The 27352-nt window shown below is 49.6% G+C and overlaps 2 protein-coding genes across 2 annotated transcripts; one reads left to right on the top strand and one right to left on the bottom strand.

Annotated features, from left to right (window-relative positions):
• The first annotated feature begins 3113 nt into the window (after nt 1-3113).
• TEX28 (testis expressed 28) lies at nt 3114-12982 on the top strand. Its single transcript, XM_068963167.1, has 4 exons — nt 3114-3125; nt 5826-6559; nt 12206-12341; nt 12626-12982. Exons 1-4 carry the CDS (start codon nt 3114-3116, stop codon nt 12980-12982), a joined length of 1239 nt encoding a protein of 412 aa, XP_068819268.1.
• A 403-nt stretch (nt 12983-13385) lies between these two features.
• LOC138071293 (long-wave-sensitive opsin 1) lies at nt 13386-26218 on the bottom strand. Its single transcript, XM_068962815.1, has 6 exons — nt 26107-26218; nt 21970-22266; nt 19586-19754; nt 18062-18227; nt 16620-16859; nt 13386-13496 (listed from the first exon to the last, which is right to left on the bottom strand). Exons 1-6 carry the CDS (start codon nt 26216-26218, stop codon nt 13386-13388), a joined length of 1095 nt encoding a protein of 364 aa, XP_068818916.1.
• Between the last annotated feature and the right edge of the window lie 1134 nt (nt 26219-27352).

Here is a 27352-nt window from a genome sequence, read left to right as displayed (position 1 = left end):
CCTCCCTGTCCATCACCAGCTCCCAGAGCTTGCTCAAACTCATGCCCATTGAGTCGGTGATGCCATCCAACCATCTCATCCTCTGTCGTCCCCTTCTCCTCCTGCCTTCAATCTTTCCCAGCATCAGGGTCTTTTTCCAGTGAGTCAGTTGTTCACATCAGGTGGCCGAAGTACTGGAGCTTCAGCTTCAGTCCTTCCAATGAATATTTCCTTTAGAAGTGGCTTGTTTGATCTCACTGTCCAAGGGACTCTCAAGAGTCTTCTCCAACACCACAGATCAAAAGCATCAATTCCTCGGTGCTCAGCTTTCTTTATGGTCCAACTCTCACATCCATACATGACCACTGGAAAGACCATAACTTTGATTGTATGGACCTTTGTCAGAAAAGTGATGTCTCTGCTTTTTAATATGCTGTCTAGGTTGGTCATACCTTTTCTTACAAGGAGCAAGCATCTTTTAATTTCATGGCTACAGTCACCATTTGCAGTGATTTTGGAGCCCCCCAAAATAAAGTCTGTCACTGTTTCCACTGTTTCCCCATCTATTTGCCATGTAGTGATGGGACCGGATGCCATGATCTTAGTTTTTGGAATGTTGAGTTTTAAGCCAGCTTTTCCACTCTCCTCTTTCAGTTTCATCAAGAGGCTCTTTAGTTCCTCTTAATTTTCTGCCATTAAGGTGGTGTTGTCTGCATATCTCAGGGTATTGGTATTTCTCCTGGCAATCTTGATTCTAGCTTGTGATTCATCCAGTGTGGCATTTTACATGATGTACTCTGCATATAAGTTAAATAAGCAGGGTGACAATATACAGCCTTGAAATAATCCTTTCCCAATTTTGAACCAGTCTGTTGATCCATGTCCTGTTCTGTTACTTTTTGACCTGCATATAGGTTTCTCAGGAGGTAGGTAAGGTGGTCCGGTATTCCCATCTCTTTAAGAATTTTCCACAGTTTGTTATGATCCACACAGTCAAAGGCTTTAGTGTAGTCAATGAGTTAATTAAATAATTTTTATTGGGGTATAGTTGCTTTACAATGTGGTGTTAGGTTCTGCTGTACAGTGAAGTGAACCAGCAACATGTATACCTATATCCTCTCTTTTTTTGGATTTCCTTCCAATTTAGGTCACCTCAATTTTGAGTTTTATATATCTATAAAATTCCCCAATAGAACAAGTCATTAGCAAATTTTAATTTTCTGTATTTCCTACTTCTTTTAAAAATACTTATTTCATTTATTTGTGGTATGTATGAACATAGTTTAAAGCAGAGATCAGCAAACTGTTTCTATAAAGGGCCAGATAGTAAATATTTGAGGCCACATGTTCTTTGTTTTAGCTGTTCAACTGGACCTTTGTTATGACACAAAGTTGGTCAGAGACTATATATAAATGAACCAGTGTGGCTGTGTACTAATAACACTTTGGACACTGAATTTGAACCTCACATCATTTTCACATGCCAGAAAATGTCCTTCTGATTTTTTCAACCATTTAAGTGTAAAAACCATACCTAGCTCATCCGTGTACAAAACCAGCCCAGAGTTTGCCAACCCCTGGTTCAAAGAGGAAAAGGGTTCCCCTACAAGGTTTATTACAAAAATAGCAATCTGTTGCTTGCACCCACATTCATCCATCCATTCCCCAGAATCAACTATATTCATCCCTTTTAGCTGTTTCTTTTGGCATTTACTTCCAATTCTCTAAATAAATTATTTATAGTGCTATTTCTTTAGTTTTTAGATTTTAGGAATTATTGACTATTCTTAGAATAAAAGATGATGATGTAGCTCTTTCACCACCCCCATCCTCCCAGGACAGTGTACAATGATCTGCATTAGGTCATTCCTTGGTGTTCACATTATCAAGTCTATGACAACCCTGATTATTTTTCCTTTCTCTCTTGATATATTTTTAAAAATATTTATTTATTTGACTCCGCAGGGTCATAGTTGCAGCATGGGGGGGTCTAGTTCCCTGACCAGGGCTCAAACCGAAGCCCCCTGCATTGGGAGTGTGGAGTCTTGGCCACTGGACTGCTAGGGAAGTCCCCTGTCTTGATATTTTGTTTTCCTTAGAGTTAACACTGTTTCTCCCCACCCCCAAGTTGCTTGTTCTCTGCTACTTACCATAGGTCAGTACTTTCCCAAACTGGCTATCTCTCCTCTCCAGCTGCTGAAAGATGTCCTACAGTATGCCATTGATTTCATTCACTTGGAGCACTCTTTCTTGGAGCCTTTTGACTTTCCCTCCAGGCCCACATCCAGCTTGGGCTCCCCTTCCATCATCCTGGAGATTGCACTTGATGTTTTTTTCGCTTGAGACCCCGGTTTCATAGATCCCATCTCTACTTCTTTCTTAGGTTTTTCTCTGATTTTAGTGGCACATCTTCTCTAGTAGCTTCCAGGAAAAAAAAAAAAAGAATGCAGAGGAAGTAAACTATTTGAGTTCTTTCATGCTGGAAAAACCTTTAGTCTAACCTGAAAATTGACAGTTTGGTTGTAGACTTCTAGGTGAGAAAATTGTTGCCCGCCCCCCCTCCAACATTTCGAAGGCATTGCTTCAATGTTTTCTAATTCTTAGTGCTTCACTGAAAAGTCGGAAAACATTCTCGCTTCTGATTCTTTTTTTTTTTTTAATTTTTATTTTTACTTTATTTTGCTTTACAATGGACTTCCCTGGTGGCTCAGATGATAAAGCGTCTGTCTACAATGCGGGAGACCTGGGTTCCATCCCTGGGTTGGGAAGATCCGCTGGAGAAGGAAATGGCAATCCACTCCAGTGCTATTGCCTGGAAAACCCCATGGACAGAGGAGCCTGATAGGTTACAGTCCATGGGGTCGCAAAGAGTCGGACAGGACTGAGCAACTTCACTTTCACTTTGCTTTACAATACTGTATTGGTTTTGCCATACATTGACATGAATCAGCCACGGGTGTACATGAGTTCCCAATCCTGAACCCCCCTCCCACCTCCTGTGCTTCTGATTCTTTGAATGTGACCTATTTTTTTTTCTCTTTGACAGTTATTCTGTCAGCGTATTGAAGATATTATTCAACTCTCTTCTGGATTTCATTAATGCCACTGAGAAGGCAGCTTTCAGTCTAAAAGTCATGGTTTTAAAGGTAATCAGCTTTTTAAATCTGGCTGCTTCTAAGATCTGTGTCTAGATTTGTATATATTTGTGTTTTATCCTGTTTGGTTTATCTTGGGCTACTTAAATTTGTGTATTTATATTTTTCATCAATTTTGGAAAGTTCTTAGTGACTATCTCTTAAAGTCTTGCTGTTACCTGAGTCTGTCCCCTCCCTGTGGCATGGCAGTTACTTTTTTGTTAGACTTTCTCATTCTATCTTCAGTGTGTCTTATTTTTCGGTATTTTCAGGTTTTCTATTTCTTTGTGCCTCTGTGCTACATTCTGGATGCTTTCTTTAGCTCTGTCTTACAATTTATTAATTGTTTCTCCAGCCATTTCTAATCCACTATTAAAGCCATCTATTGAACATTTTAAAACTTTCTAAAATTGTGAAATTTGGCATATGCATATAAAGGTGCAAAAACCTCAACATTTAGTTTAGGAAGTAGTGATAAGGTAAACACACATTTAGCTACCACTCAGATCAAGCACCCTAGCTTCCACATGTTTCTCCCAATCACAATCCCCTTCTCTCGCTCTAGTGGAAATTTCAGGAAGCACTATCCTGATGATTATGCTACTAAAGCTCATGTGTTTCTTTATAACTTTACTTCCTCTGTATGCATCCCTGAACAACATCATTTCATTTTGTCTGCTTTTGAACTTGATATGAAGTGGGAGGAGATGGGGACAACAGAGGATGAGATGGTTGGATGGCATCACTGACTCAATGGACATGAGTTTGAGTAAATCCGGGAGCTGGTGATGGACAGGGAAGCCTGGCATGCTACAGTACACGGGGTTGCAAAGAATCAGACACGACTGAGTGACTGAACTGAACTGAACTTTATATGAATAGAGCCATATATTGTATAGATTCTTCTGTGTTTGACTCCATTTGTTTAACATTATACTTGTTCATTCATGTTTTTAAGACTGTAGTTTATTTTTATTGCTGTATGCGTGGATGCATGCCAAGTTGCTTCAGTCGTGTCCAACTCTTTGTAACCCCATGGACTGCAGCCTGCTAGGCTCCTCTGTCTATAGGATTCTCCAGGCAAGAATACTGTAGTGGGTTGCCATGCCCTCCTCCAGAGAATCTTCCCGACCCAGGGATCGAACCCATGTTTCTTATGTCTCCTACATTAGTAGGTGGGTTCTTTACCACTAGTGCCACCTGGGAAGCACCATTGCTGTAGTATATTACTGAATATATTGCAATTCACTTACATATTCTTTGATCTATAGACCAGGTGGGTTGTTTCTAGCAGTTGATTATTGGGAGTATTATTGTACTTGTCTCTCAAGGGTATATCTAGGTATGTAATTGCCAGGCCATTCAGCATTAGTGTGTTAGTCACTCAGTCGTGTCTGACTCTTTGCGGTGGTCCTGTGGACTATAGCTTGCCAGGCTCCTTTATCCATGGAATTGTCCAGGCAGGAATGCTGGAGTGGGTTGCCATTCCTTTCTCCAGGGTATCTTCCCCACCCAAGGATCAAACCTGGGTCTCCTGCATTGCAGGCAGATTCTTTACCATCTAAGCCACCAGGATACCTGGGCCATTCAGCATGCATGTCTTCAACTTCATGATATTACCAAATGCTTTCCCCAAAGTTTTATACCGTTTACTATCCCACCAGGAGTGATGGAGGGTTCCTGTTGTTTCATATCCTGTCTGAGATTTATTATCGTTAGTCTAAATTTTGCCACTCTGCTCAGTGTATAGTGGTATCACATTTCTTTTTTAAGATTAAGGTATAATTTGCATAAAATAAAATACACGGAACCAAAATATCTATTACAATATAATCACTCCTGGCTCTCCACTGGGAGAGCATTTTCAGATCAAACACATTCATGAAGGTGTTTCTAGTTAAAAAGTAGGAATAGAACAGAGGTTCCACCTGTCCTGATCACACCTACCTCTCCTAGCTCATCACTGTCCACTCTGCCCTGGTTTCCTGTGTTCCAGTTATGCTGTATGGCCATCTTTATTTTAGAAGTGAGAAATCTGACCCTCTGAGTGCTCAAAGTCTCAGAGTGGTAGTGTCAGGATTTGAACTGGGCTCTGTCTCCAAGGCAGTGTGCTTACTATTATCCCTTTCCATGTAAGAGACTCCTTTGTGTTACAGTAGAACCGTCCACCCTGTATGGTCAGCTCTATGAGAGTACAGAATGTGTCTGCCTTCTGTTCCACATGGCAGGCTCAGGAGTATGTGTTCAAAGAATGATTAGGTGAAGGAATGAACCTGTTAGGCTGCAAATCTCCCTGCCTCTCCCTTCTGTCCACCTGGTAGTAGCAATATAGCAAGCTGTATGGGTTGATGGAAATGAGTTTATTCCATGCTTCACAATAACAGTTCTCTATAAAATGAGATGCACAGCTGGTAATTCTTTGAAGAGAAGTTCAGGAACAGACAGGGCAGGTGTGGAGGGTGTGCTAGCCACCTGGAGGTCGTAGTGAGGTATGCCATGCCCATAAAGCATGTCCACTCTGTGTCACATGTACTCACACATGTTCTTGCACACGTAAGTACATGGAAGGCATGTACATGGAAGTGCATGTAGGGCATGTAAATACCTGCTCACACCTGGAAGTATTGTTTGGGGTGGAGCAATGTGTCTGATTCTCCCATTGTTTCCCTCTTACGGAAGTACCCATTTTGTGATTCTTATCTCCCAGTGCAGACAGAATACACCAAGGGCCCAACTGCCATCCTCTCCTCCGGTGTCCCCTCCTGCAGATCCCTGTCATCCAGCGAGGATGGCCCCAGTGGCCACTCCAGCCTTTCAGATGGGGAGCTGACCTGGAACATACAGGACAGCATCAAGCACCATATCCTCTACCTCTCAGAGCAGCTGAGGGTGGAGAAGACCAGCCGCGATGAGAACACAGTGGCCTACCTCAAGCTGGTATCCAAGGCCGACCGGCACCAGGCCCCCCATATCCGGGAAGCCTTCAAGAAGGTGAACCAGCGAACCTCTGCCACCATCGCCCAGATTGAGCAAAGTCTCTGCCAGTGTCACCAGCAGCTGCAGGAGCTAGAGGAGGGCTGCAGGCCCAAGGGCTCAGTGCTGGGGACCAAAAGCAGCCTGGACAACAACTGCAAGCAGCCCCATGAGAAGGTTCTGTGTGCAGAGCACCCCCGGCCAGGTGGAGAAGACTGCTCATCCAGCAACCTGTCCACCGTCATCAGACACGTCCCTCTCCAGACTCACTTCCCAGCCTGCCAGCAGCAGAGGTCCTTGGAGAGCAAGTGTGGGGCCCAGCCACAAGCCCTGCTGGGGCAGAAGATGAAGGAAGAGCTGAGAGAGGTGAAGATGGTCCACTTGAGCCTGCAGGGGTCCTACCAGAGCCTCAGGGAGCAGTATCTGACTGACCTGCAGGCATCCCTGGAGTTCCTTCAGGAGGAGAAGTCCAGGTGAGGCGGAGCTCCTGGCCACCTGGGCTCTGGGGAGGGTGGGGGTTGTATCGGTGTTCCTCTCGGAGCAGCAGATGATACATGAGTGGAATTGCCTTGTCTGCCCTGACCCCATCACCTGGGCTCATGGCTAAGTTGAGGCAGAAGCTCCCATGTGGATGATATGTTCCAAAAATGACCACCTTCCAGGGAATGCTTTCTCTTCTCCCAAGCCCCTGGTGCGGTGGGTTGATTTTATTCATCCAAGAGGCTTCCCTGGTGGCTCAGACAGTAAAGAAACGGCCTGCAATGTGGGTGACCTGGGTTTGATCCCCGGGTTTGGGAAGATCCCCTGGAGAAGGGCATGGCAAACCACTCCAGTATTCTTGCCTGGGAAATCCCATGGACAGACAACCTGGTGGGCTACAGTCCATGGGGTCACAGAGTCCAATACGACTGAGCAACTTGACACTTTCACTTTTACTTTCAAGACCAGACTAGGGTCCACTAATAGGAAAAAAAAGGCAAACTCAGTCTCTCAAGGACATCCCCATTTCTATTAAGCCCTTCTTGGGGTGCCAGCCACCCTCATAGGTACCAAGCTCCCTCCTCTGAGCCCTGCAGTCACCCTCTGTTTGCATAGGGAAATCCTACCTGCACTAACACCGCTGGACCAATCCCTGAAGGGCAGTTAAAGGAGTATGAAGGGGCAATTCACTGTCAAGTAAGGCAGCCAGTCACAATTCAGGTTTCTTTTGAGGGTGACTTTTTCAAGGTTGTTGTAGTTGTTGCATCCAACTCTTTGTAACCCCATGGACTGCAGCACATCAGGCTTCCCTGTCCTTCAGCATCTCCTGGAGCTTGCTCAAACTCATGTCCATTGAGTTGGTGACGTCATCCAACCATCTCATCCTCTGTTGTCCCCTTCTCCTCCTGCCTTCAATCTTTCCCAGCATCAGGGTCTTTTCCAATGAGTCAGTTCTTGGCATCAGGTGGCCAAAGTATTGGAGCTTCAGCTTCATCATCAGTCCTTCCAGTGAATATTCAGGACTGATTTCCTTTAGGATGGACTGGTTGGATCTCCTTGCAGTCCAAGGGACTCTCAAAAGTCTTCTCCAACACCACAGTTCAAAAGCATCAATTCTTCGGTGCTCAGCCTTCTTTATGGTCCTCTTTTCAAGGTTGGATTTATGTAAAGCAAGACCAGAACTCAGGACAGTTGTGCATTTCCTTGTATGTTTCCACACTGCCTAGGCCAATGGGACTGTGGTGCTCTAGAAAGTTTTTAACCCATAGCATTTTAGTGTCTGCCAGCTGTGCAGGGGAGCAGAACAAACTACCTCCTCGAAAACTCTGTGGGAATTGTGCAAGGTTGCGCTTCTAAGCCAGCACCTTCCTCACACCAACACCACCACCAGTGAACTGTGAAATAAACTGGCATCATCTTCAGCCACCAAGATGTTCTGGTCATTGGCCATAGCAGTTAGCCTACCTTGATTAATATACATTAAAAACAAAAAAGCAGGTCCATAGGACTCAGATTTCTTGAGAGAAATGGTGAATGGGCTAAAGAAGACAACATAGTCACAGTGACGACAGGGAGCGTGTAGCATTGATCACCTGTACCATCCAGCACCCACTTTACGAATGGGGAAACAGAGTCTCAGGCACAAGGGCATATGTTCAGCTCAATGAAGTGTCACCCGGTGTCCAGAGCTGGGCACTACCCAGGCCCCTGCAATTGTCATGTCTTCTCTGGTGTGTCACAAACTAAGGTTTCAAACTAGAGAGTTCTGTGACACTTCTCACAGGTTATATGTATTTGCTTTCAAGAGGGCTATTTTATTTTTCAATTGAGAGAAAATTGACAAAACAAAAAGTTATTAATTTTGTTTTATTTTTTATCCAAAACATGTTTATTGGGACAGTTTCCCATTCCTCTTGATACAGGTTACTTTTAGTGCTACTTCCATCTGCAGGAGCAGCCTTCTGTAAGCCTTGCTTTTCCTCCTGTAGGCTGGCAGAAGACAGTAGAGCAGCCAACACACAAAACTACCGTTTGTGCATGGCTAAAGACAGTGATGATTTTATAACATCCTAGGCATTTCACATCCATGAAATAGGAATTGGAGCTCTGCACCAGATGCTTCTTCTTGTGTTTCCTATTGTCTTCTGGAGAGAGATGAGAGAGATCCTTTTGAGAGGCATGTTCTCACAGGGAGGTTGTTACTGCTGGAAAGGCTAAAATTGCTGATTTTAAAGTGTACAATGGCATTCAGTGCATTCACAGTATTGTGCAATGAAAAGTACATCTATCAATAATAGTTCCCCAATGTTTTCATCACTCTGGAAAGAGACACTGCCATGCCCCATTTGCCTTCCCTCAGCCCCTGGTAACTACCAATCTGTTTTCCGTCTCTGGATTTGTCTGTTCTGGTACATTTCATGTAAATGGAAGCATATATTATATCAGACTTTGTGTCTTCTTCACGTAGTGTAATGATTTTGAGATTTATCCGCATTGCACACAGGAGTGGCTCATTCCTTCTTGTCCAGCAGTGCTCTGTGATGTGAACGCAGTGCATTGACCCATTCATTTGCTACCACTTAGGGCTGTGAGGAGTAGAGCTACTGTGAACACTATGCATGTCTTTTTGTGAACATACGCTTTTATATGTGGAATTGCCAGATCAACATCTAAAGCAACTTTTCCAGCATGTGCTGTGCTTAGTTGCTCAGTCATGTCCAACTCTTGGCAACCCCATGGACTGTAGCCCTCCAGGCTCCTCTGTCCATGGGATTCTCCAGGCAAGGATACTGGAGTGGGTTGCTATGCCCTCCTCCAGAAGATCTTCCCATCCAGGAATCAACCTTCCCAACCCAGGTCTCCTGCATGATCCTACCACTTTACATTCCCATTAGGAGTCTGTGAGAGTTTGAGTTGCTGCACACTCTTGCCAATATTTGGTGGTAGGGTCAGTCTTTGAAGTTTCAGGCTCCTAAACTCAGGTGTCACCTAGTGGACGAGAACTCTAGATGATGTCACCAAAGCGCAGTTTTTTTCTCAACCTCAACAGTACTGGCATTTTTGACCAGGTGATTCAAAAATGCCAGTACTGAGGCCATGCCACGTGTTGTGGGCTGTTTAGCCACATCCCTGTTCTCTCCCCACTAGATGCAGTTGGAGGGCTTTCGTCTGGCCATCCTAACAAAGTATCCCAAACTTAGCGGCTTCAAACAACAGAGATGGATTCTATCAGTTCGGGAGGTCAGCACAGTGAAGTCAAAGTCAGCGTGTGGGTGGGGCTGCGTCCCTTCTGGAAGGACGAATCTGTTCCTAGCCTCTCCCAGCTTTCGGGGCTGCTGGCTTCCTTAGCTTGTGGCCTTGTCACTGCAGTCTTCCAGACCAGCACCTTCCCCTTCCCTGTGCTCCATCTTCACATGCCCTTTTCCTCTGGGTGTGACCGTTGCTGCTGCCTCCACTTCTAAGGATGTGTGTGATATACTACATGAGCTTGGAGGAGTTGCTCTGTCTCTACCAGGTTACCCCATCTGGCCCGCTTCATCCTTCCCACCTCAGTCTCTCCATCTCAGACTTCTCTATGTTTCAGGCTGTTAGGTTCTAGCTCAGTTTGTCAAAGCCCATCCTCAGCTATGAACAAGAATATACTTTTTTGCAGCAGCAATGATGTTTGAGGCCATTTGTATCAGACAGGGTCCTTAACAGCTTTGGAAGAATTTGAGGGGCATTTTGGTTGACCGACCATCATTTTGCCCTCATAAGAGCATTTTCCGTGGTGGTGCTTCTACCTCTGTGGCTGTAGGAGCCAGACAGAGAGGAGTCCTTGACCAAGGGAGGAACGTGTCACAAGCCAGGACCCTACTGTGGCCCCACTGATAAGGGGAGATAGAGGGAACAGCCTTACATGTTAATATTGTCTTATTCAACAGTCTCTGCAAGAATGTGTGTAAGAGTATAGTCATTTGTTCTTAGAAATATATTAATGAAGAATCCACTTGCTAATTTCATCTTCATGAAGAATATATTCATGAATATACACTTGAACGTGGTAGATATCTTGAATGTCCTTGCATCGCCATCCCATATGTGAATGGAAGGACAGCCATGGGGGAATCTGCTTTCAGGGTGGACACCCCACTCTCTCCCCTTCTCTGTGGGCAGTAGTCTCAGTCAGGTTGTCAGACCAATCTCTTCTCAACAGGGAACAGGGCAGAGATTGATGGACTATTCCTTGAAATACCATCATGAACTGGCTCTTGATGAACTGGCTTCCACAAATGAGTGTTTCAGCTTCTCAGCTGCCTGGGGACCATCTCCACGGCACGCCAGTCAAGTCCCTGAACAGGACCTAACTGAACTTCTCACTTCCCAGTTCCTATCCCTGCCTCTGCTTCTCTGCAGGGCTCCAGGCCCCCACTGGTATCCAGCGTTGTCACCCTGGCTCTGGTCAGGCTTTCCTCAGCTTTCCTTAAAGAGCCGGAAGCTGTCTGGCCTGTGTCTTTCCAGCCCATCTTTGCTGGTGCCCAAATGAGGGACCTCAAAGTGTTTTTTGACATCATGAAATATTCCAAACCCAGGGAAAGCAGAGAATAACTTGGTCAAGTTTATCTGCCCACCCCCAGCTTTCTCAAATCTTAACATATTCAAATTTTATTTAAGGAATAAAAGCTTAAAAGATGAGTTGTTTGAAACTTTCCCCTTCACCTTCCCCCCTTCTTCCCACCTTGCTATCCTTGTTGGGTGCTTAGTTTTTCCAGACATATTTTTAGACTTTTGCTACTTAAATATGTGGCTGTAAACAACAGGTAGTGATGTTTTGTGTGTTTTTTTAATAGGTCCACTGAGATATTACTTACATGCCATAAAATGTACCATTTTAACTGTATGTTTCAATGAGCTTTATTAAATTTACTTAGTTGTGTAACCACTACCACAATTCAATTTTGGTTTCTGTTTTAATAACAGCTTTATTGAGATATAATTGACATCCCATACAATTCACCCATTTAAAGTGTTTTTGTCGTATTCAGTGTTTTTATCATATTCACAGAGCTGCGCTGTAGTCACCACTGTCTCAGTCTGGGACCCTATCATCCCTCCCAGCAGAAACTCCATCCCCACTAGCAGTCACTCCCCACCTCCTCTCTCCCCCAGCCTCCAGAAACCACAAATTTGCTTCTGTCTTTATGGATTGGCTTATGCTGGACATTTCCTATCCATGGAATCATACAGTTATGTGGATTTTTGAGACTGTTCAATCCTGATAATCAACAGATGATTTTTAGGGAAGAGCTACTGCACACGAAACACTGGGGTAGGTGTATATGTATGTGTGTGTATATATATGGAATTTAATGGCATACACAGGCAGTTTAGATCTCGATTTCTACTTCTCATATATTACTATTTTTGTAAAGCCATTACAAAAGAGTGACTATATATATGAAAGATTCATGAATATCGGGGTGTGTGTGTGTGTGTGTGTGTGGCTGATGTGCATCTGGGGTGTTCTGAGACCGACCTGGAGGAGGAGGCAGGGTTCGACCGCAGCTTGAGGAGAGAGGAGGAAGGCGTGTTCTGAAGCTACATCTAGTGTGACTTTGAGCAGGGTCACTCAGGGCCTGTCACTGTCTTTTGCTCCCAAGACAAGTGCTGCTGGAAGGACAGGTAAATGGGCACCTGCAGGGACACCTGGACGAGGTTTACCACCTCAAACAGAACCTGGCCTGCACCAAGGAGAGAATGGTCTACCTGTCCTATGAGAGAGCCAAGGAGATCTGGGTGAGCAGCCCTGGGGGACCTTTGTGAGAAATGGCTGATAAGGAGGCGGTGATAGGGACCAGGCCAGCAGAAGATGAGGGAGTCTGCTCTGACACCCCCGGAGCCCAGGGAAGGGATCGTGCCTGGCACTGTGCCCCTGCAGCGCCTGGTCTTTATGATCATGCTGCCCACCCCCGGAGCCGGGGCCGGCTTAGGCAATCTGGGAACTCGGGCACAATCTGCGACTCTCCGGCTCCTGGGCAGTGGGGATGTGGGGTCCCAGCTTCACGGTCTTCCTCCTGCAGGAGGTCATGGAGACCTTCAAGAACTGCATGGGCAAGCTCGAGGCTCTGCAGCAGGTGACCCAGCTGGGGCTGACAGAGTGCCCACAGAGCTGGCCCCAGGACATGCTGTGCCACTTGATGAGCCTGCTGCTGATGCTGGCCATGGTGCTTCTGGTCCTGCTGTCTGGCATTTGTGCCTGCCCCCTGCTGCTGCTGCACTTGCGCCTGCACACCTACACCATGCTCCTGCTCCTTGGGCTCAGCACCCTGGCCTGGCAGAAGTGGCACACCATCTCTGCCCCAGACTGGCAGGCCTGGGTCCCCTCCAGGTGGAGACGGTTTGCCAGGACCTCTCGGCTTCCACCCAAGGGGCCTTAAAGGGCCTGGCTTCGCTAGCTCCTCCCACCTCTCCAGCTCTGCCTTTCCTGGTTCATCCCTGGCAGCCTGGTGATGCCCACCTGCTTCACGCTTCTCTTTCCCACCTGCAGACAGGAGGCTTATAAAAGATGAACATCTGTGGAGTACTGCACCCCTCTCTACCCTGCGTGCCCTCCCGTGACCCAGTGACCCAATGCTCAGAGGCTCAGTTGCCCCCAAATGGTAGTGGCAGCCCCCGTGACATGGTTGTTTTTGGCAAAGAGAAACTACGATTATTTCACAGCGATGGAGAAGGAAGGGTGGGGAGGTGGGGTGGATGGGGGCCAAAGCCCTGGAGGTGGGGACAGGTTCTGTTTTCCGTTTTCGGGAGGCAGGTGTTTTCGTTTTTAGGGCTGGCAGAGACTCATGCAGGTGACACCGAAGAGACAGATGATGCCTCTGTTTTGGAAACACTGGAGAGTTCAGAGCTGTCATCCACCTTCTTCCCAAAAAGTTGCAAGATACAGTTTCGAAACTGGCAGGACAGAAAGGGTTATTGAATAGCAGAGCAGGTAGGGCCAGTGTGCTAGGCTAAATGCAATGGAGGGGTCCTGTGGGGACAGCAGTCCTTATGTGTCACCTTGATGGCTTATGAGGCCTGAAGCTGAAACTCCAATATTTTGGCCACCTGATGAGAAGAACTGACTCATTGGAAAAGACTCTGATGCTGGGAAAGATCGAAGGCAGGAGAAGGGGACGACAGGGGATGAGATGGCTAGATGGTATCACCAACTCAATGGACATGAGTTTGAGTGAACTCTGGCAGTTGGTGATGGACAGGGAGGCCTGGCATGTTGCAGTCCATGGGGTTGCAAAGAGTCGGACAGAACTGAGCAACTGAACTGAACTGACAGCTTACACATTCAGAATCTACAAGGAGGATGGAGGAAGGCTCCAGTTACTCCTTGCACAGGTGGATAGTCTATCCCTGAATATTCGATTATCTGAGTTATCTAATTGACCCGTTGATGGTGACTACTGTGGGCCAACGGAGAAGGCAATGGCACCCCACTCCAGTACCTTGCCTGGAAAATCCCATGGACGGATGAGCCTGGTAGGCTGCAGTCCATGGGGTCGCGAAGAGTCGGACACGACTGAGCGACTTCACTTTCACTTTTCACTTTCATGCATTGGAGAAGGAAATGGAAACCCACTCCAGTATTCTTGCCTGGAGAATCCCAGGGACAGGGGAGACTGGTGGGCTGCCGTCTACGGGGTCGCACAGAGTGGGACACAACTGAAGAGACTTAGCAGCAGCAGCAGCACTGTGGGCCAAATTGTGTTCCTCCAAAGATATGTTCAAGTCCTAATCCTTGGAGCCTGTAACTGTGATCTTATTTGGAAATAAGTCTTCAGAGATATGATTAAGGTGCATATTATCATGAGGTCATATTGGAGTAGGGTGGGCCCTCATCCAATGACAGATGTCCTCAGGAAAAGAAGGCAATTTGGATTCAGACACAGAAGAACACCATGCGAAGGTAAAGGGCAGAGATCACAGGGACTCATCTCCAACGCGAGGAACACCAGAGGTTATGGGTACCTGTCAGGACCTAGGAGAAAGAACCAACCCTGCCCATACCCTGATCTCAAACCAAGAGAGAATAGATTTCTATTGTTTGAACACCCCTAGCTTGTGGTACTTTGTTATGACAGCCCCACAAAACATATACAGTGACGAAAGATGATCCCAGCTAAGGGGCCAATGTCTGGGAGAGTCTCAGAGGCATTCTAGTGAAAAGGAAAGTGACTGTTGTCTTGTTTCTGTTCTGTCAACAAGGGGCCAAGTGAGGATTAGGTAGGCAAGAGCCCACCTCATCTTTTCAACCAAGAGTCTTCTGGCATCAGGAGGACTCTGATCCGTGCTGTGCTGTGCTTAGTCGCTCATTTGTGTCTGACTCTTAGCAACCCCGCTGACTGTAGCCCACCAGGCTCCTCTGTCCATGGGGATTCTCCAGGCCAGAATACTGGAATGGATTGCCATGTGCTCCTTAAGGGGATCTTCCCAATCCAGAAATTGAACCCAGCTCTCCTGCACTGCAGGCGGATTCTTTACTGTCTGAGCCATCAGGGAAGCCCAAGAATACTGGAGTGGGTAGCCTATCCCTTCTCCAGGGGATCTTCCTGACCCAGGAATCGAACTGGGGTCTCCCGCATTGCAGGCAGATTCTTTACCAGCTGAGCTACCAGGGAAGCCCTCTGCTCTTTGCTACTGAACCCCTAATGGGATGTATGCATTTCCCAGATTATATCTCATGACTGAGTTAAAAACAATGCTTTGAGAATACAAAGCAGAGGCGTTTCCTATATATTTGGGGCCTGTTCTTGACTACCTCCAACATCAAAACTCTAACAAAAACATAATTGTTGAAGTCAGTAACACCAGAATTGGGCTGAGCAGCAGAACAGACTCAGCTGAAGACCCAGCAGATGAGGCTGAGGGATCCATTGGCCACACATTCAGCATCTATATACTGAGCATCCACACTGAACCCATGTGTCCTTGGGGCATCTGCATTGAATCAAAAGAGCAACATTTCATGTCCTTGTGGAGCTCCATTCCAGAAAATTCTCTCTGAATGCAACAGGAAGGGATAACAGTGTGGAAAGGGTGAAAGCAAAGTTCGAAAGCCTGGAGAATCTGGGAATGCAGACAGTGGTAGAGGAGGGCTAGTTCCAGAGGGGAGAATGGAAAAGCTCAATAAAAGACAAAGATGGCCTAGGATTCCGCAAGCGAAAGCCAAACCTCAGAAGAGACCCATGGGAAAGACAGGAAATGGGGGCCGAGGGGTGAGCTCTGCTCTTGGTGTGAAGTCCTGGGGACTCCATAGTGGTGTTGGTCATACTCGATAACCTAAACATTACCATGGTGAGATGCGAGGCCCCTGGGAGAGTGGTATTCTGACCCGCAGACCTTTCTGATTATCAAGCCACATCACATCTACTCGACACCTTAGTGGAGTGGACATGATGGATTTGTGGAAGAATAAGGCAATGGCCTATCAAAGATGATGGGCCTTACAGTTAGGTGATGATGGTCACCTGTAACTTTGCAAGAAGTCTAGGAGTCATGGGCAGTTTACTGCTGAGGCTCAATATGCCAGCTTCTGATGGCTGCCATCTGGCAAGACCACAGCACGTCCTGCCTGGACTGATCCACAAAGTTAAGAAGGCCAAAAGTCAGCACAGGCAAGAAGGGCCTCTGTGTCCTTGTCAGAATTAGGGTTTGAATATGGAAAGATTAAGTTCGCGAGAAGAGTTGTGTCTGTGAAATCAAGACGCACATGCCCAGGGTACTTTGTATGCTAGATGCATTCTGGCAATCCTAGGGTGTCTGAGCTCTGGGCTCAGCTAAGGCCAGCCAATGGGATGGGCACGAACACATAGTGCCCTGCAGGAAGTGCCCACTGTCAGGCCCAGACCATAAAAGGATCCAGAGGGACGGCTGTCTGGGGCTGGGTCACTGGTGCCGAGCCTCCCAAGGTTATTTTCCCAGAGGTCATTTTCAGGCTTCCCACAGACACACTTCCTGGTGGGAGCCATCACTGGGCTCTTCCAGGGTCTATCTGCAGTTTGCTCTGCCAACTGTGTGCCTTACCTGGCGGTTCATGAAGACATAGATAATGGGGTTGTAGATAGTGGCACTTTTGGCAAAGTAGGCTGGCAGGGCAGCCACCAGAGGGTGGAAGGCATAGCCGGGGTGTGCAGCGGCGAAGCAGGCAAAGAAGGTGTAGGGCCCCCAGCAGAGACAGTAGGCAAAGATCATCACCATCACCATGCGGGTTACCTCCTTCTCCGCCTTCTGGGTGGACTCAGATTCTTTCTGCTGCTTTGCCACCTGGGAGAGATGGAGAATCATCCTGGGGACCGTGAGGGGTATCTCAGGAGATTCACTGCTGCTGACTTCCCTGGTGGCTCAGATGGTAAAGCGTCTGCCTACAATGTGGGAGACCCGGGTTTGATCCCTGAGTTGGGAAGATCCCCCGGAGAAGGAAATGGCCACCCACTCCAGTACTCCCACCTAAGGGAGTGCCTGGCCTGGCCAGGGCTGGTCTTGTGGGAGCTCTTAGAGGCTTTGAGCGGAGCTTGGCTAACACCTGCCATGCCCTTGGCTTCGCTTGGTTCCCATCAGGAGGCGGGGAAGGAGCTAATGAGGCTGTTTCCAGCCTCCTCTGGTCCCTTATCAGAGTGTGTCCCCTGCCCCACCGCCCCACCCCATGGTCAGGTCTCAAGGGTGACTGATGGCTGAGGTGTGTCCTGTAGCCCGGATTCCACAGCTCATGACTTGCCCAGCCCAAGTTGTGTGTGGCTGTCCATGGAAGTCAGTTAAGTTGCTTCTGATCCCTGACTGCCAACCGGGGGTGGGGGTGGGCAGCGAGAAGGGGGAGCAAATCACAGGCTGAAGGCAGGGGGAGGGGAGCTTATCTCAGCCGAGATGACCTCCCCTCCACAAAGAGCTGCGACAGCTCATGCTGAGCCGATTGTGGGCACAAGCCGCTTTGGAGAGGAAAGGCACCACCCCAGAGGCCTCCGACTCTGCGTGCCAGGCCCGGGAGGCACCTTCAGGCCAAGCTGATTGACAAAGGCACGACTTCTGTGTGGTGTTTCGGGCAACTCAGGGGAGTGCAGAGTTCTCAGAAGCCCTTCTCCTGCCTTGCTCTGATTTCCTGCACCCCGGTAGTGGGGTTGGGGGGAGGGGACCAGCTTCTCAGGGAGGAGGGTGTGAATGCACCCCTTGGACAGCCCTGTGATGGGAGCCCTCACGTGGCAGCCTTTTGAAAACACCTCTTGCTTTGCAGGTTTTGCTTTGGGATCTGGCCGTCTGTGGCTAGCTTTCCTCCCCACCCACCTTCCCGGGGTCAGCTTTGGGTCCCTCCACAAAGAGAGGGGGGCCGTCCCTGCCCACCCTGTACAGGCAGGGCCAAGGGAGCCTCACGTCTGGTTTGGAGGCAGGAGAGCAGACTGTGCAGTCCTCTGTGGCTTCCCCCGGCCTGCAAGATCCTGCCGGCAGGAGGGAAGCCGCAAGGGTGAGGTGCTCACCGCTCGGATGGCCAGCCACACTTGCAGGTAGCAAAGGATGATGACGCTGAGCGGGATGAAGCAACACGTGATCATGAGAACGATCATGTACGACTGCACCCCTGGGTAGGAGCTGCCACTGAACACATCAGGGCCACATGAAGTCTTCAGGCCGTGGGGCCAGTACCTGCAGAGAAGAGCCGGAAGCCCATGCTGAAATGGGCAGGGACCAGGATCTCCACCCCGGGACCCCAGTGACTTGATTGAGGGTTGTTGGGCTATTTTTTATTATTATTGTGGTGAAATTCACATTACCCAAATTGGCTTTTTTTTTTGCAGTGAACAGTTCAGAGCCATCTAGGACATACACGGTATGGGGCAACTGCCGCCTCTGTCTGCTTCCATGACATTTTCATCACCACCCCCCAAAGGAAGGCCTTTGGTAGAATTTCTGTAAATCCTTCTCCATCTCTGATCTCATTTTCCCCTCTTTTTTTTGGGGGGGGGTGGTAAAACACACATAGGTGGCTCAGAAGGTAAAGCATCCGCCCGCAATGTGGGAGACCTGGGTTCGATCCCTGGGTCAGGAAACTCCCCTGTAGAAGGAAATGGCAACCCACTCCAGTACTCTTGCCTAGAAAATTCCATGGATGGAGGCGCCTGGTGTGCTACAGTCCATGGGGTCACAAAGAGTCAGACACGACTAAGTGACTTTACTTTCTTTTTTTCTTTACACATAATTAGGAGGTTTGGTGCATTCGCGATGTTGTGCATCCATCACCAATCTGGTTCTAGAACATTTTCGTCATTCCCATCACATCCCCTTTTTACAAAGGGGAGGCGAGGCACCCTCTTGCCTTAAGAACAGCTGTGAGCCCCTGAGGATTACATGAGCATGTGTTCAACAATCCCAGATATTGTGGGCATGGGGGCAGGAGGAGGGTGACAGACAGAGCCTCGCCTCCATGACGATGGAAGCTTCCCGAAGAAAACTTGTTCACCAGCTTGCAGCAGAAGACAGAAATGCAGCGGCCTTGTCCCACCCCGCCCACCCAAATATCAGAGCTGCTTCCTTGGAAATTTGGGTCTTCTCCCAAAGAATCCACCTGATGAGGACACTGGTGAGCTGCGACCCAAGGAGCCTCTGCAAAGGGGGCTCCTTAGCAGGTGCAAGAAAGAGGCCTGGGACAGAGTGGGTAAGACTCTGTGTGCCCAGTGATCCAGTGTGCCCATGGCCTGAACCTGCAGTGTTCCTCTCTGAGCTCTCATGAGCTGCTCCTGTCTGGGAGAAACAGACCTTTGCTGAGGCTTGGAGACTACAGGGCCTGCGCCCACGTGGCAGCCAGGCAGAGTCATATAGCCACAGACCCGGCCTGCTTGAAGAGCCCTCAGGAGGAGTCAGGTCTACTTCCACTTCACTCCTGGGGCCACAGAGAGGCCCAGAGACAGAGAGTGATTTGCCCCAAGGTCTCAAAGTGAACGACGAGTTTGACCCTCCTTGCCCTGTTCTACACACATTGTCTTCCTGGCACCCCGCCTCCTCACCTACTCCAACCAAAGATGGGTGGAGCCGTCCACACAGCAGCCCAGATCCAGGAGAAGGCGATGCCCGCAATGGCCAACTTGGCATCAAATCTGACGTTGCCAAAGGGCTTGCAGACCACCATCCACCTCTCCCAGGAGATGATGGCCAAGGACCAGAGACCGGTGATCCCTTTGGGGCAGAGCAGACATAGGAGGGCTTTGAGTCAACACTTTGCAAGATCAAGAGGGAGAACGCCCCACACACACACACTCCCGCCACCTACCTGCAAAACCTGATTCTCCAAAAAGTGTTTTTGGGTCCATGGAGCAGCAGGTCTCTTGGTCAATTTCTTTCTCTAACACCTGTGTCCCCTGTTCCTTCCCTGATGTGCATGCAGCCGCCTCCCTTTGCCTTCTCTGGCTGAGCCTCATGGCCCACCTCGCTTCTCGTCTCTCTTTTATCTGGCCACCAGCCTTTCTCATGATACTGTCAATGCAAGTCCTGATGGCCATGTACACCCCTGAGGCCACACTGAGGTGCCACTGTCCCAGCCAAGGCCGGGAAACAGGATGTGTCCAGTGACTGGCACACTGTAGCTGTGGGCATGCCTGCCCTCAGCCCAGGCCTTTCAGCACTGCCTACCTGGCAGCAATCTGCGTGGAATTCAGGGTTCCATGAGCTGGGATGGGGCAACAATGTGTTCGTTTCCATCAATGTCTGCTGGACACTTGGCCTCCCTTACTCCCAACATGAGTGCAGTAGCGTTAGCAGCACCTGTGGCTCGTCACTTTACAGAGGTGCCAGGCATTTGCCAAGACGACTATATTCATTACCATGCTGACATTTCAGGGGCTCTCCAGCCAGATAGAGTTGATACTTTCATGGAGTGGTGTCCTGAATACTTCTACGAACTACTTTTAATATGAACACTTTAAAAATGAGGGACTTTGTCATTAAGTCATGTTTCATACTTCAATAACCGTATTTCAGTATCATCGGCTTCCTTGGGAATCTATGGCCCCCCAAACTGGTGACCTGAGAGCAGACCTCGAGCAGAGATGGGATGGATGGGATGGAGGAGCCACTCGAGGGCCATGGCACCAGCTACCCACGGTGCCCGAAAGGTTTGAACTTGGTCAGGTCAGTGAGCGGAGGTGACACTGCCAATGGCTCAGGTCACTGACCAGGTCCCCTCTCACCTGCCCCGCTAATCCTATTGTCTTTCTATGGCTCATCTCTTGAGAATCCAAATTGGAGATCACTGTAAGGCAATGAGACAAACCCAACATAGATGTGGGTGCCAAGGACCCAGGCATGTGAGCAGGTGGCCATGGGAACTTAAAACCGGGAGGAGGCAGCTGCAACCCTTTGCTGCTTTGATGGCTGGGGGCCTGGAGACAGGGCACACGTGCTGAGCACTGGGGCCCTTGGACTCCTTGTCATCTTTGGTGGATGCCAAGCTGCAACCCCACAGCCCTTGGTTTTCTCCTGGGGATGTGTGCCCCTGAGGGCTCCATGTCCTCTTCTTCATAGGCCCCTGGCAAGCACACCTGGCCTCCCAGCATGCCCCAGCCTTGCCTAGTGCTCAGCATGTGATAGACGCCAGCCAGCCCTGGTTTCCTCACATCCTCCCAGCCGTTGGTGAGCCTCCTCTCGGTCTCCCCCTCTGAGCCCCTCATCCCCATCTCAGCCTGCCATCCTGGGCCTTCTCCGTCCCTTGTCTGCCCACCCAGCCTCTGGCCACCCAACCAGCCTAGCTGTTGGCGCCCCACCCTCCTCGGCCACTTGGCGTGAGTGCCCTCGCATCCTTCTGACCCAACATCCAGCTCCCTCATAGCCTCCTCCAGGTCCCGGTCCTCTAAGGACTGATGGCACCATATTCTCACTATCCAGATGCCTGACAGCACAGAGTGACGAACACAGGGGCTTGACAGCCAATGGAGATCTCAGTAGAGCCATGACCCATGGAGAAATGAGCGATCGGGCTGGGGAAAGGGATGCAGGATCTAGTTTCAATATCTCGGGAGCTCTCCTGGGAATTGCTTCCTTGCCAGGGAAAAACTGACACAGGTGAGCTGAAAGGGCACGTGTCCCAGATTTGAGTGGGAGTCTCATTTGGGGTGCCCAGAGGCCTCCTATGCCACCCTGTTCTGGGATTATGTGGATCTGTCTGTCTCCACCCATGCCAGCTACATGGTCTCAAACTGAATGTCACCAGGTCAGGTCTATTTCAGAGCAGACACCTCTAATGGTCCCAGCCCAGCTTCCCCAGCAGGTCTGTCCCCCTTCAAAGATGTGCTGAGCCTGCGTCCCACGGCTGCCTCTGGCGATTTCGCCACATGATGGTCTCCTTTATGTGCAGCAGGCTGGGTCTCCCCCAAACCCAGGCCCCCAGGTGACTTACCACACAAGGAGACAGTGTAGCCCTCCACGACACACAGAGGGTGGCCCAGCACAAAGTAGCCATACATCTGGTTCACAACGCTGATGGTGCTGGCGATGATGGTCTCTGCCAGGTCAGCAATGGCCAAGTTGACCAGGATCCAGTTGAGAGGGTGGCGGAGCTTCTTGAACCTCATGGTGGCTGCCAGCACGAGCCCATTAGTGAAGACAGACGCGATGACCACGAAGACCATCCAGGCGCTGGTGAGGTGATACACCCATCTGGGAGCAATGTGGTAATTGGGGCCTTCAAAGGGATCTGGAGGCAGGAGGTACAGAGTGAGCAGAGGACTCGGGCAGCCGCTTCATCACCTGTACGGCCACACCTGCCCTTGCCTTTGCAACTGGCCTTTCCCCCTAGCTTTGTTCATCTGCAGGCAACCTTCCCTTGATTCTGTCTCTCAGACCCAAGGCCACAACCTGCTGGAAACACCTGCATGGGCATCCTTGAACTTAACAAAGCATCATCCATGCCAGGTATTGCTCCCTGGTCTGAGTTGCCCACCCACTCCTGGAGTGTGGTTGGCTGGCTCCTGCTCCCCTGAAAGCCCACCGGTGCCCTGGTGCTGTTGCCTGGGTGCGCTACACATCATTCTGTCATCAGATCTTTGCTCGTGGTCTCCCTCATACCCGGGTCCTCGGCTGGTTCATACCATCCAGTCTGGCTCTGTGCCCTTGCCTTCCAGGACCCTTTCCAGATTCCCCAGCTGAGATTTAACTCCATATTGGAGCTCTGTACGTGCGTGTCCTGTCTTCCTCACTGGACTGTGTCTCGTGCATGTACAGTCAGTGCCCTGAGAATGAATGATTGAGGACCTTTGCTATGGATTGGATTGTGTCCCTTCCAAAAAAAGGCATGTGGGAATCATAACCCCCACTCCCTCAGAATGTGACCTTATTTAGAGAAAGGGTTTGTACAGAGATGATCAAGTTTTGATGACGTCACTAGGCTGGCCCTAGTCCAATAGGACTTGTGTCCTTACAAAAAGGCAAAATTTGGACACAGACGCATTCAGGAGAAGATGGCCGTGTGAAAATGAAAGCAAGGATCAGGGTGGTGTTTCAATAGCCAAGGGATACCACGGATTACCAGAGATTATTAAAACTTGGGGGAGGGATACCGTGGATTACCAGAGACTACTATAACCCAGGGGAGGGATACCATGGATTGCTGGAGACTACCATAAACTGGGGGAGGGATACTACAGATTACCAGAAACTACCATAACCCTGGTGGTGTTCCCTGGTGGCTGGTTTGGGGGATTAGCCACCTGGATGGGTGAGGAAAATCTGATGGTTATCAGCTCTGAGCTCTGCTGTAAAGGGATAAGCTACCCACTCCAGTGTTCTTGGGCTTCCTTGGTGGCTCAGCTGGTAAAGAATCTGCCTGCAATGCAGGAGACCTGGGTTCGATCCCTGGGTTGGGAAGGTCTCCTGGAGAAGTAAATGGCAGTCCACTGCAGTACTCTTGCCTGGAAAACCCCATGGATGGAGGAGCCTGGTAGCCACCGTCCACGGGGTTGCAAAGAGTCAAACATGACTGAGCAGCTTCACTCACTCACCATAACCCAGGGGAGGGACCTGGAACAGAGTGTCCCTCAGAGCCACTGGAAGGAGCCAACCCTGTCGAGCCCGTGATCACTGGCCTCCTGAACTGGGAGATGATCAATTTCTGTTGCTTTAGCCACCCAGTCTATGGTGCTTTGTCATGGCAGCTGGAGCAAACACACACATAATGAAAATGAGGAGTAACTCCCCTTTATTATGACAGTGGGTCTACACCTTTCTCTGTTGGAAGGACCTTTCTGCCACCACCATTTTAGCAGATTACTCAACCACTAAGTGATGGAGAAGGCAATAGCACCCCACTCCAGTACTCTTGCCTGGAAAATCCCATGGAGAGAGGAGCCTGGTAGGCAGTCCATGGGGTCGCTAAGAGTCAGACACAACTGAGTGACTTCACTTTCACTTTTCACTTTCATGCATTGGAGAAGGAAATGGCAACCCACTCCAGTGTTCTTGCCTGGAGAATCCCAGGGACAGGGGAGCCTGATGGGCTGCCATCTATGGGGTCGCACAGAGTCGGACACAACCGAAGTGACTTAGCAGCAGCAAGTGATGGAAACAGGATGATGGGGAAGGGGGTTGGGCAGAAGGGCATGGGTCAGTCCAGGAACAATCAACTCATTTTCTTCAACAAATAAATTGCAAGGACATTGAGGGAAAACTTCTAAAAGTATGAGTTTGCATTTATGTTTTTAAAGAGTCCTTTCTTTAGAGCTACCTTCTGAAGACTTACAGAGGAAACGATGTGATGTTTTGGATCTGCTTCCAGAAATTGGCAGGAGTGGTTAATGGACAGGATAGAGAGGAAATAAGAGAAGTGGTGGACACACTAGTGGAGGGAACAAGTGATGGGTACCCAGTGCCATTATCCTCTCCTTCTATTTTGCTAGAAATTTGGAGTAATCTGCTCAGCGGTTGAGTAATCTGCTAAAATGGTGGTGGCAGAAAGTTCCTTCCAACAGAGAAAGCTGTAGACCCACTGTCATAATAAAGGGGAGTTACTCCTCATTTTCATTTCATTCACATGAATTTTTGTTAAAAAAAAAATTTACAATAAGGAAATCTGGGGCATTGACAAAGCCCCAGGGGCCTCCAGGAAGAACACTGTTGGGTCTCCATCAGGGACATTCTGGGGTGAAAACCATCAGGTCAATGTGAACTTCACGGTTCTCCACCAGTTTGGCTTGGGAACCTTATTGCTGGTCCTGCTCTGGGTGTCAAGGAGCCGATGTGTCTTCTAGAAATTGTGGCAAGTGAGACATTTTTCCCTTGGACACCAAGGAGATCTAACCAGTCCATCCTAAAGGAAATCAGTCCTGAATATTCATTGGAAGGACTGATGCTGAACCTGAAGCTCCAATCCTTTGGCCACCTGATGTGAAGAATGGACTCATTGGAAAAGACCCTGATTCTGGGAAAGATTGAAGGTGGGAGGAGAAGGGGATGACAGAGAGTGAGATGGTTGGATGGCATCACCAACTCAATGGACATGAGTTTGAGTGAACTCCGGGAGTTGGTGATGGACAGGGAGGCCTGGTGTGCTGAAGTCCATGGGGTCGCAAAGAGTCGGACAGGACTGAGCAACTGAACTGAACTGAACTGAGACATATTTGAAGGAACTGAAGGTCTTCAGTTGGAAGGAGGGACCTGTGGGGTTAGGGGCTGGGGGTCATTGGTATCTTCAGCTCTCTGACGGGCTGACAGACAAAGCCTTGTGACTGGGCCATGCCCAAGGCTGAATGCCAGCTGCCTCAACAGAGTTTTCTACTGTCTGGTGTGGCTGAAGCACCTTTCTTCAGGAGCCGAGCTAAATTCTTCCCTAGTACATGCCGCCAGGGGCCAAGGGCTCCAGGGTGAGCTTGGACAAGACAACCACCATGCCCTCTTCTATCCTTAGGCTCTCGAAGGCACTCACCCCCCTCTGGGCCACCTGAGCCTCCCACTCCTGCTGGCCATCTGGCTTTGGGAGATGCAAAGATGATTTAGGCCCGGGTTCCCTCCCCAGGAAGAGAGCCCCCGCATAGACGCAATGGGGTTGAGGGCAATGAGCGCTCACTAGCAGTCTAGGACAGGGATTCTCAGAGGCTCTGTGAAGCCAATGTGGTTTAAAAATGCACATTCGATATGATGGTGTCCTTAGGGGCTTCCCTGGTGGCTCAGATAGTAAAGTATCTGCCTGCAATGCGGGAGACCCGGGTTCGATCCCTGTCAGGAAGATCCCCTGAAGGAGGAAATGGCAACCCACTCCAGTAGTCTTGCCTGGAGAATCCCATGGACAGAGGAGCCTGGTGTGGGCTACAGTCCATGGGGTCACAGAGTTGGACACGACTGAGCGACTTCACTTTCTTTCTTTTTGTATTCAGAAAGTACCCCCACACACACCATTCATGGCATCATAAAAACTAAGGGGAGCAATGGGGTACAAAGGCTCTCTGGGGTGGAGGGGTGGCCAGCCAGCACCCCATTTGCAGCCACTTGGGCCTGTGTCCCCGGAGGGCTATTCCAGCCTGTCCGACCCAGCCTGCTTGCTCACCTCTGGTGGAGTTGCTGTTGGTGTAGGTAAAGATGCTCCTCTGGGTGCTCTCCTCAAAGTTGGCCTGCGGCTGCCCACCTGCAAGCCTTTGGGGGCCCCACGTGTGGGCCATGGCTCTGCAAAGCCCTGTCCCTGATGCCCGCCAGCCTTGGCACTGCCCGGGGGGCCACAGCGCTTTATACCAGCCTGTGGGATCAGCCCAGGCCTCCTCACCTTAAAAGCCCCCAAACCCTTCACCATCTGATCTCTTAATTGGGCCTGGGACTTAGACCTCCTCCTCCCCCAGAGTTGGGCTTGCTGGCTCCTGGGTGAGCCCACGGGGGTGGCTCAGAGGGATTTGCTGGGAGCCAAACTCCGAGCCAGGGTGCTGCGGGGGCCGCCGTGGGCCCTCGCTCCTGTTTCTCTGTCCTCTCTTCCTTTCTACCATCCAGCACCTGCTCTAGGCCAGGCAGGCCCAAGCAGCAGGCTTTTCAGTCCAGAGCCCAGCCCTGCCTTTCACAGCGGCTCCTCCCCAAGCAACTTTGGGGGCCTTGGGCCGGGACGTGGAGCCTCCTGGAGGGTCAGGCTGCGTTGAGGGCCCAGATGGATACAAGTTGGACCACTGGGGCTCCTTCCCCAGGAAGGGGTGGGCATCCCACCATCCATCTGGCTCTCCCTTCCCCTCCTACCTTGCTCCCCATGAGCTACAGCTCCCCTGGTCACCAGAGGGCTCATCCAGGCCCCCTAGCAGCCATCCTGAAGCCCCCGAGGATGCCCACAGGCCCCACCTGTCCAACTCTCCCTTCCCTGAATTCACAACTTTCCTTGAACTGCCCTTGACTAGGACTTCCTCTAGACGTGCCTTCAAAAGTGAACCTCTCTGCAGAATGTTCCAGACAGGCTGCCTCCGCTGTCCCATTGCACCCACTGCTGTCTGGCTGCCGCTGGCTGAGCACTTGGCAGGGGCACCAGTTACCTAGAAATCGCTCGATTCTCCAGCCTTGCCTGTCTCCACACAAGAAGGCATATACACATGCTCAGGGCAGCATCATTCACAAGAGGTCAAACTGACCCAAAGTCAAATCAACAGGTGAATGGACACCCAACCAAATGTGGTATATCCATGTACTGGAATTTTATAAAGTCATAACAAGGGATGAAATCGTGATGCATGTTACAACGTGAAGGAACCTCAAAAAGATGATGTTAACTGAAAGGAGCAGACACAAACGATCTCAGATGGTGGAAGGCCCAGAATAGACAAGCC

The sequence above is a fragment of the Capricornis sumatraensis genome, chromosome X, assembly GCF_032405125.1.
Source record: "Capricornis sumatraensis isolate serow.1 chromosome X, serow.2, whole genome shotgun sequence".
NCBI classification, from domain to species: domain Eukaryota; kingdom Metazoa; phylum Chordata; class Mammalia; order Artiodactyla; family Bovidae; genus Capricornis; species Capricornis sumatraensis.
The sequence above is the reverse complement of the archived record's forward strand: the minus strand, read 5'-3'. Positions and strand labels throughout refer to the sequence as shown.

Excerpts from the sequence above, each read along its gene's own strand:
- TEX28 (XM_068963167.1), top strand. Across the intron at positions 6,560-12,205 it reads CTTCAGGAGGAGAAGTCCAG|ACAAGTGCTGCTGGAAGGAC; the intron begins GTGAGGCGGAGC and ends TTTGCTCCCAAG. Across the intron at positions 12,342-12,625 it reads AGAGAGCCAAGGAGATCTGG|GAGGTCATGGAGACCTTCAA; the intron begins GTGAGCAGCCCT and ends TTCCTCCTGCAG.
- LOC138071293 (XM_068962815.1), bottom strand. The coding sequence starts at position 26,218 with ATGGCCCACACGTGGGGCCCCCAAAGGCTTGCAGGTGGGCAGCCGCAG. Across the intron at positions 19,755-21,969 it reads CTACACTGTCTCCTTGTGTG|GGATCACCGGTCTCTGGTCC; the intron begins GTAAGTCACCTG and ends TCTGCCCCAAAG. Across the intron at positions 13,497-16,619 it reads ATGTCTTCATGAACCGCCAG|TTTCGAAACTGTATCTTGCA; the intron begins GTAAGGCACACA and ends CTGTCCTGCCAG.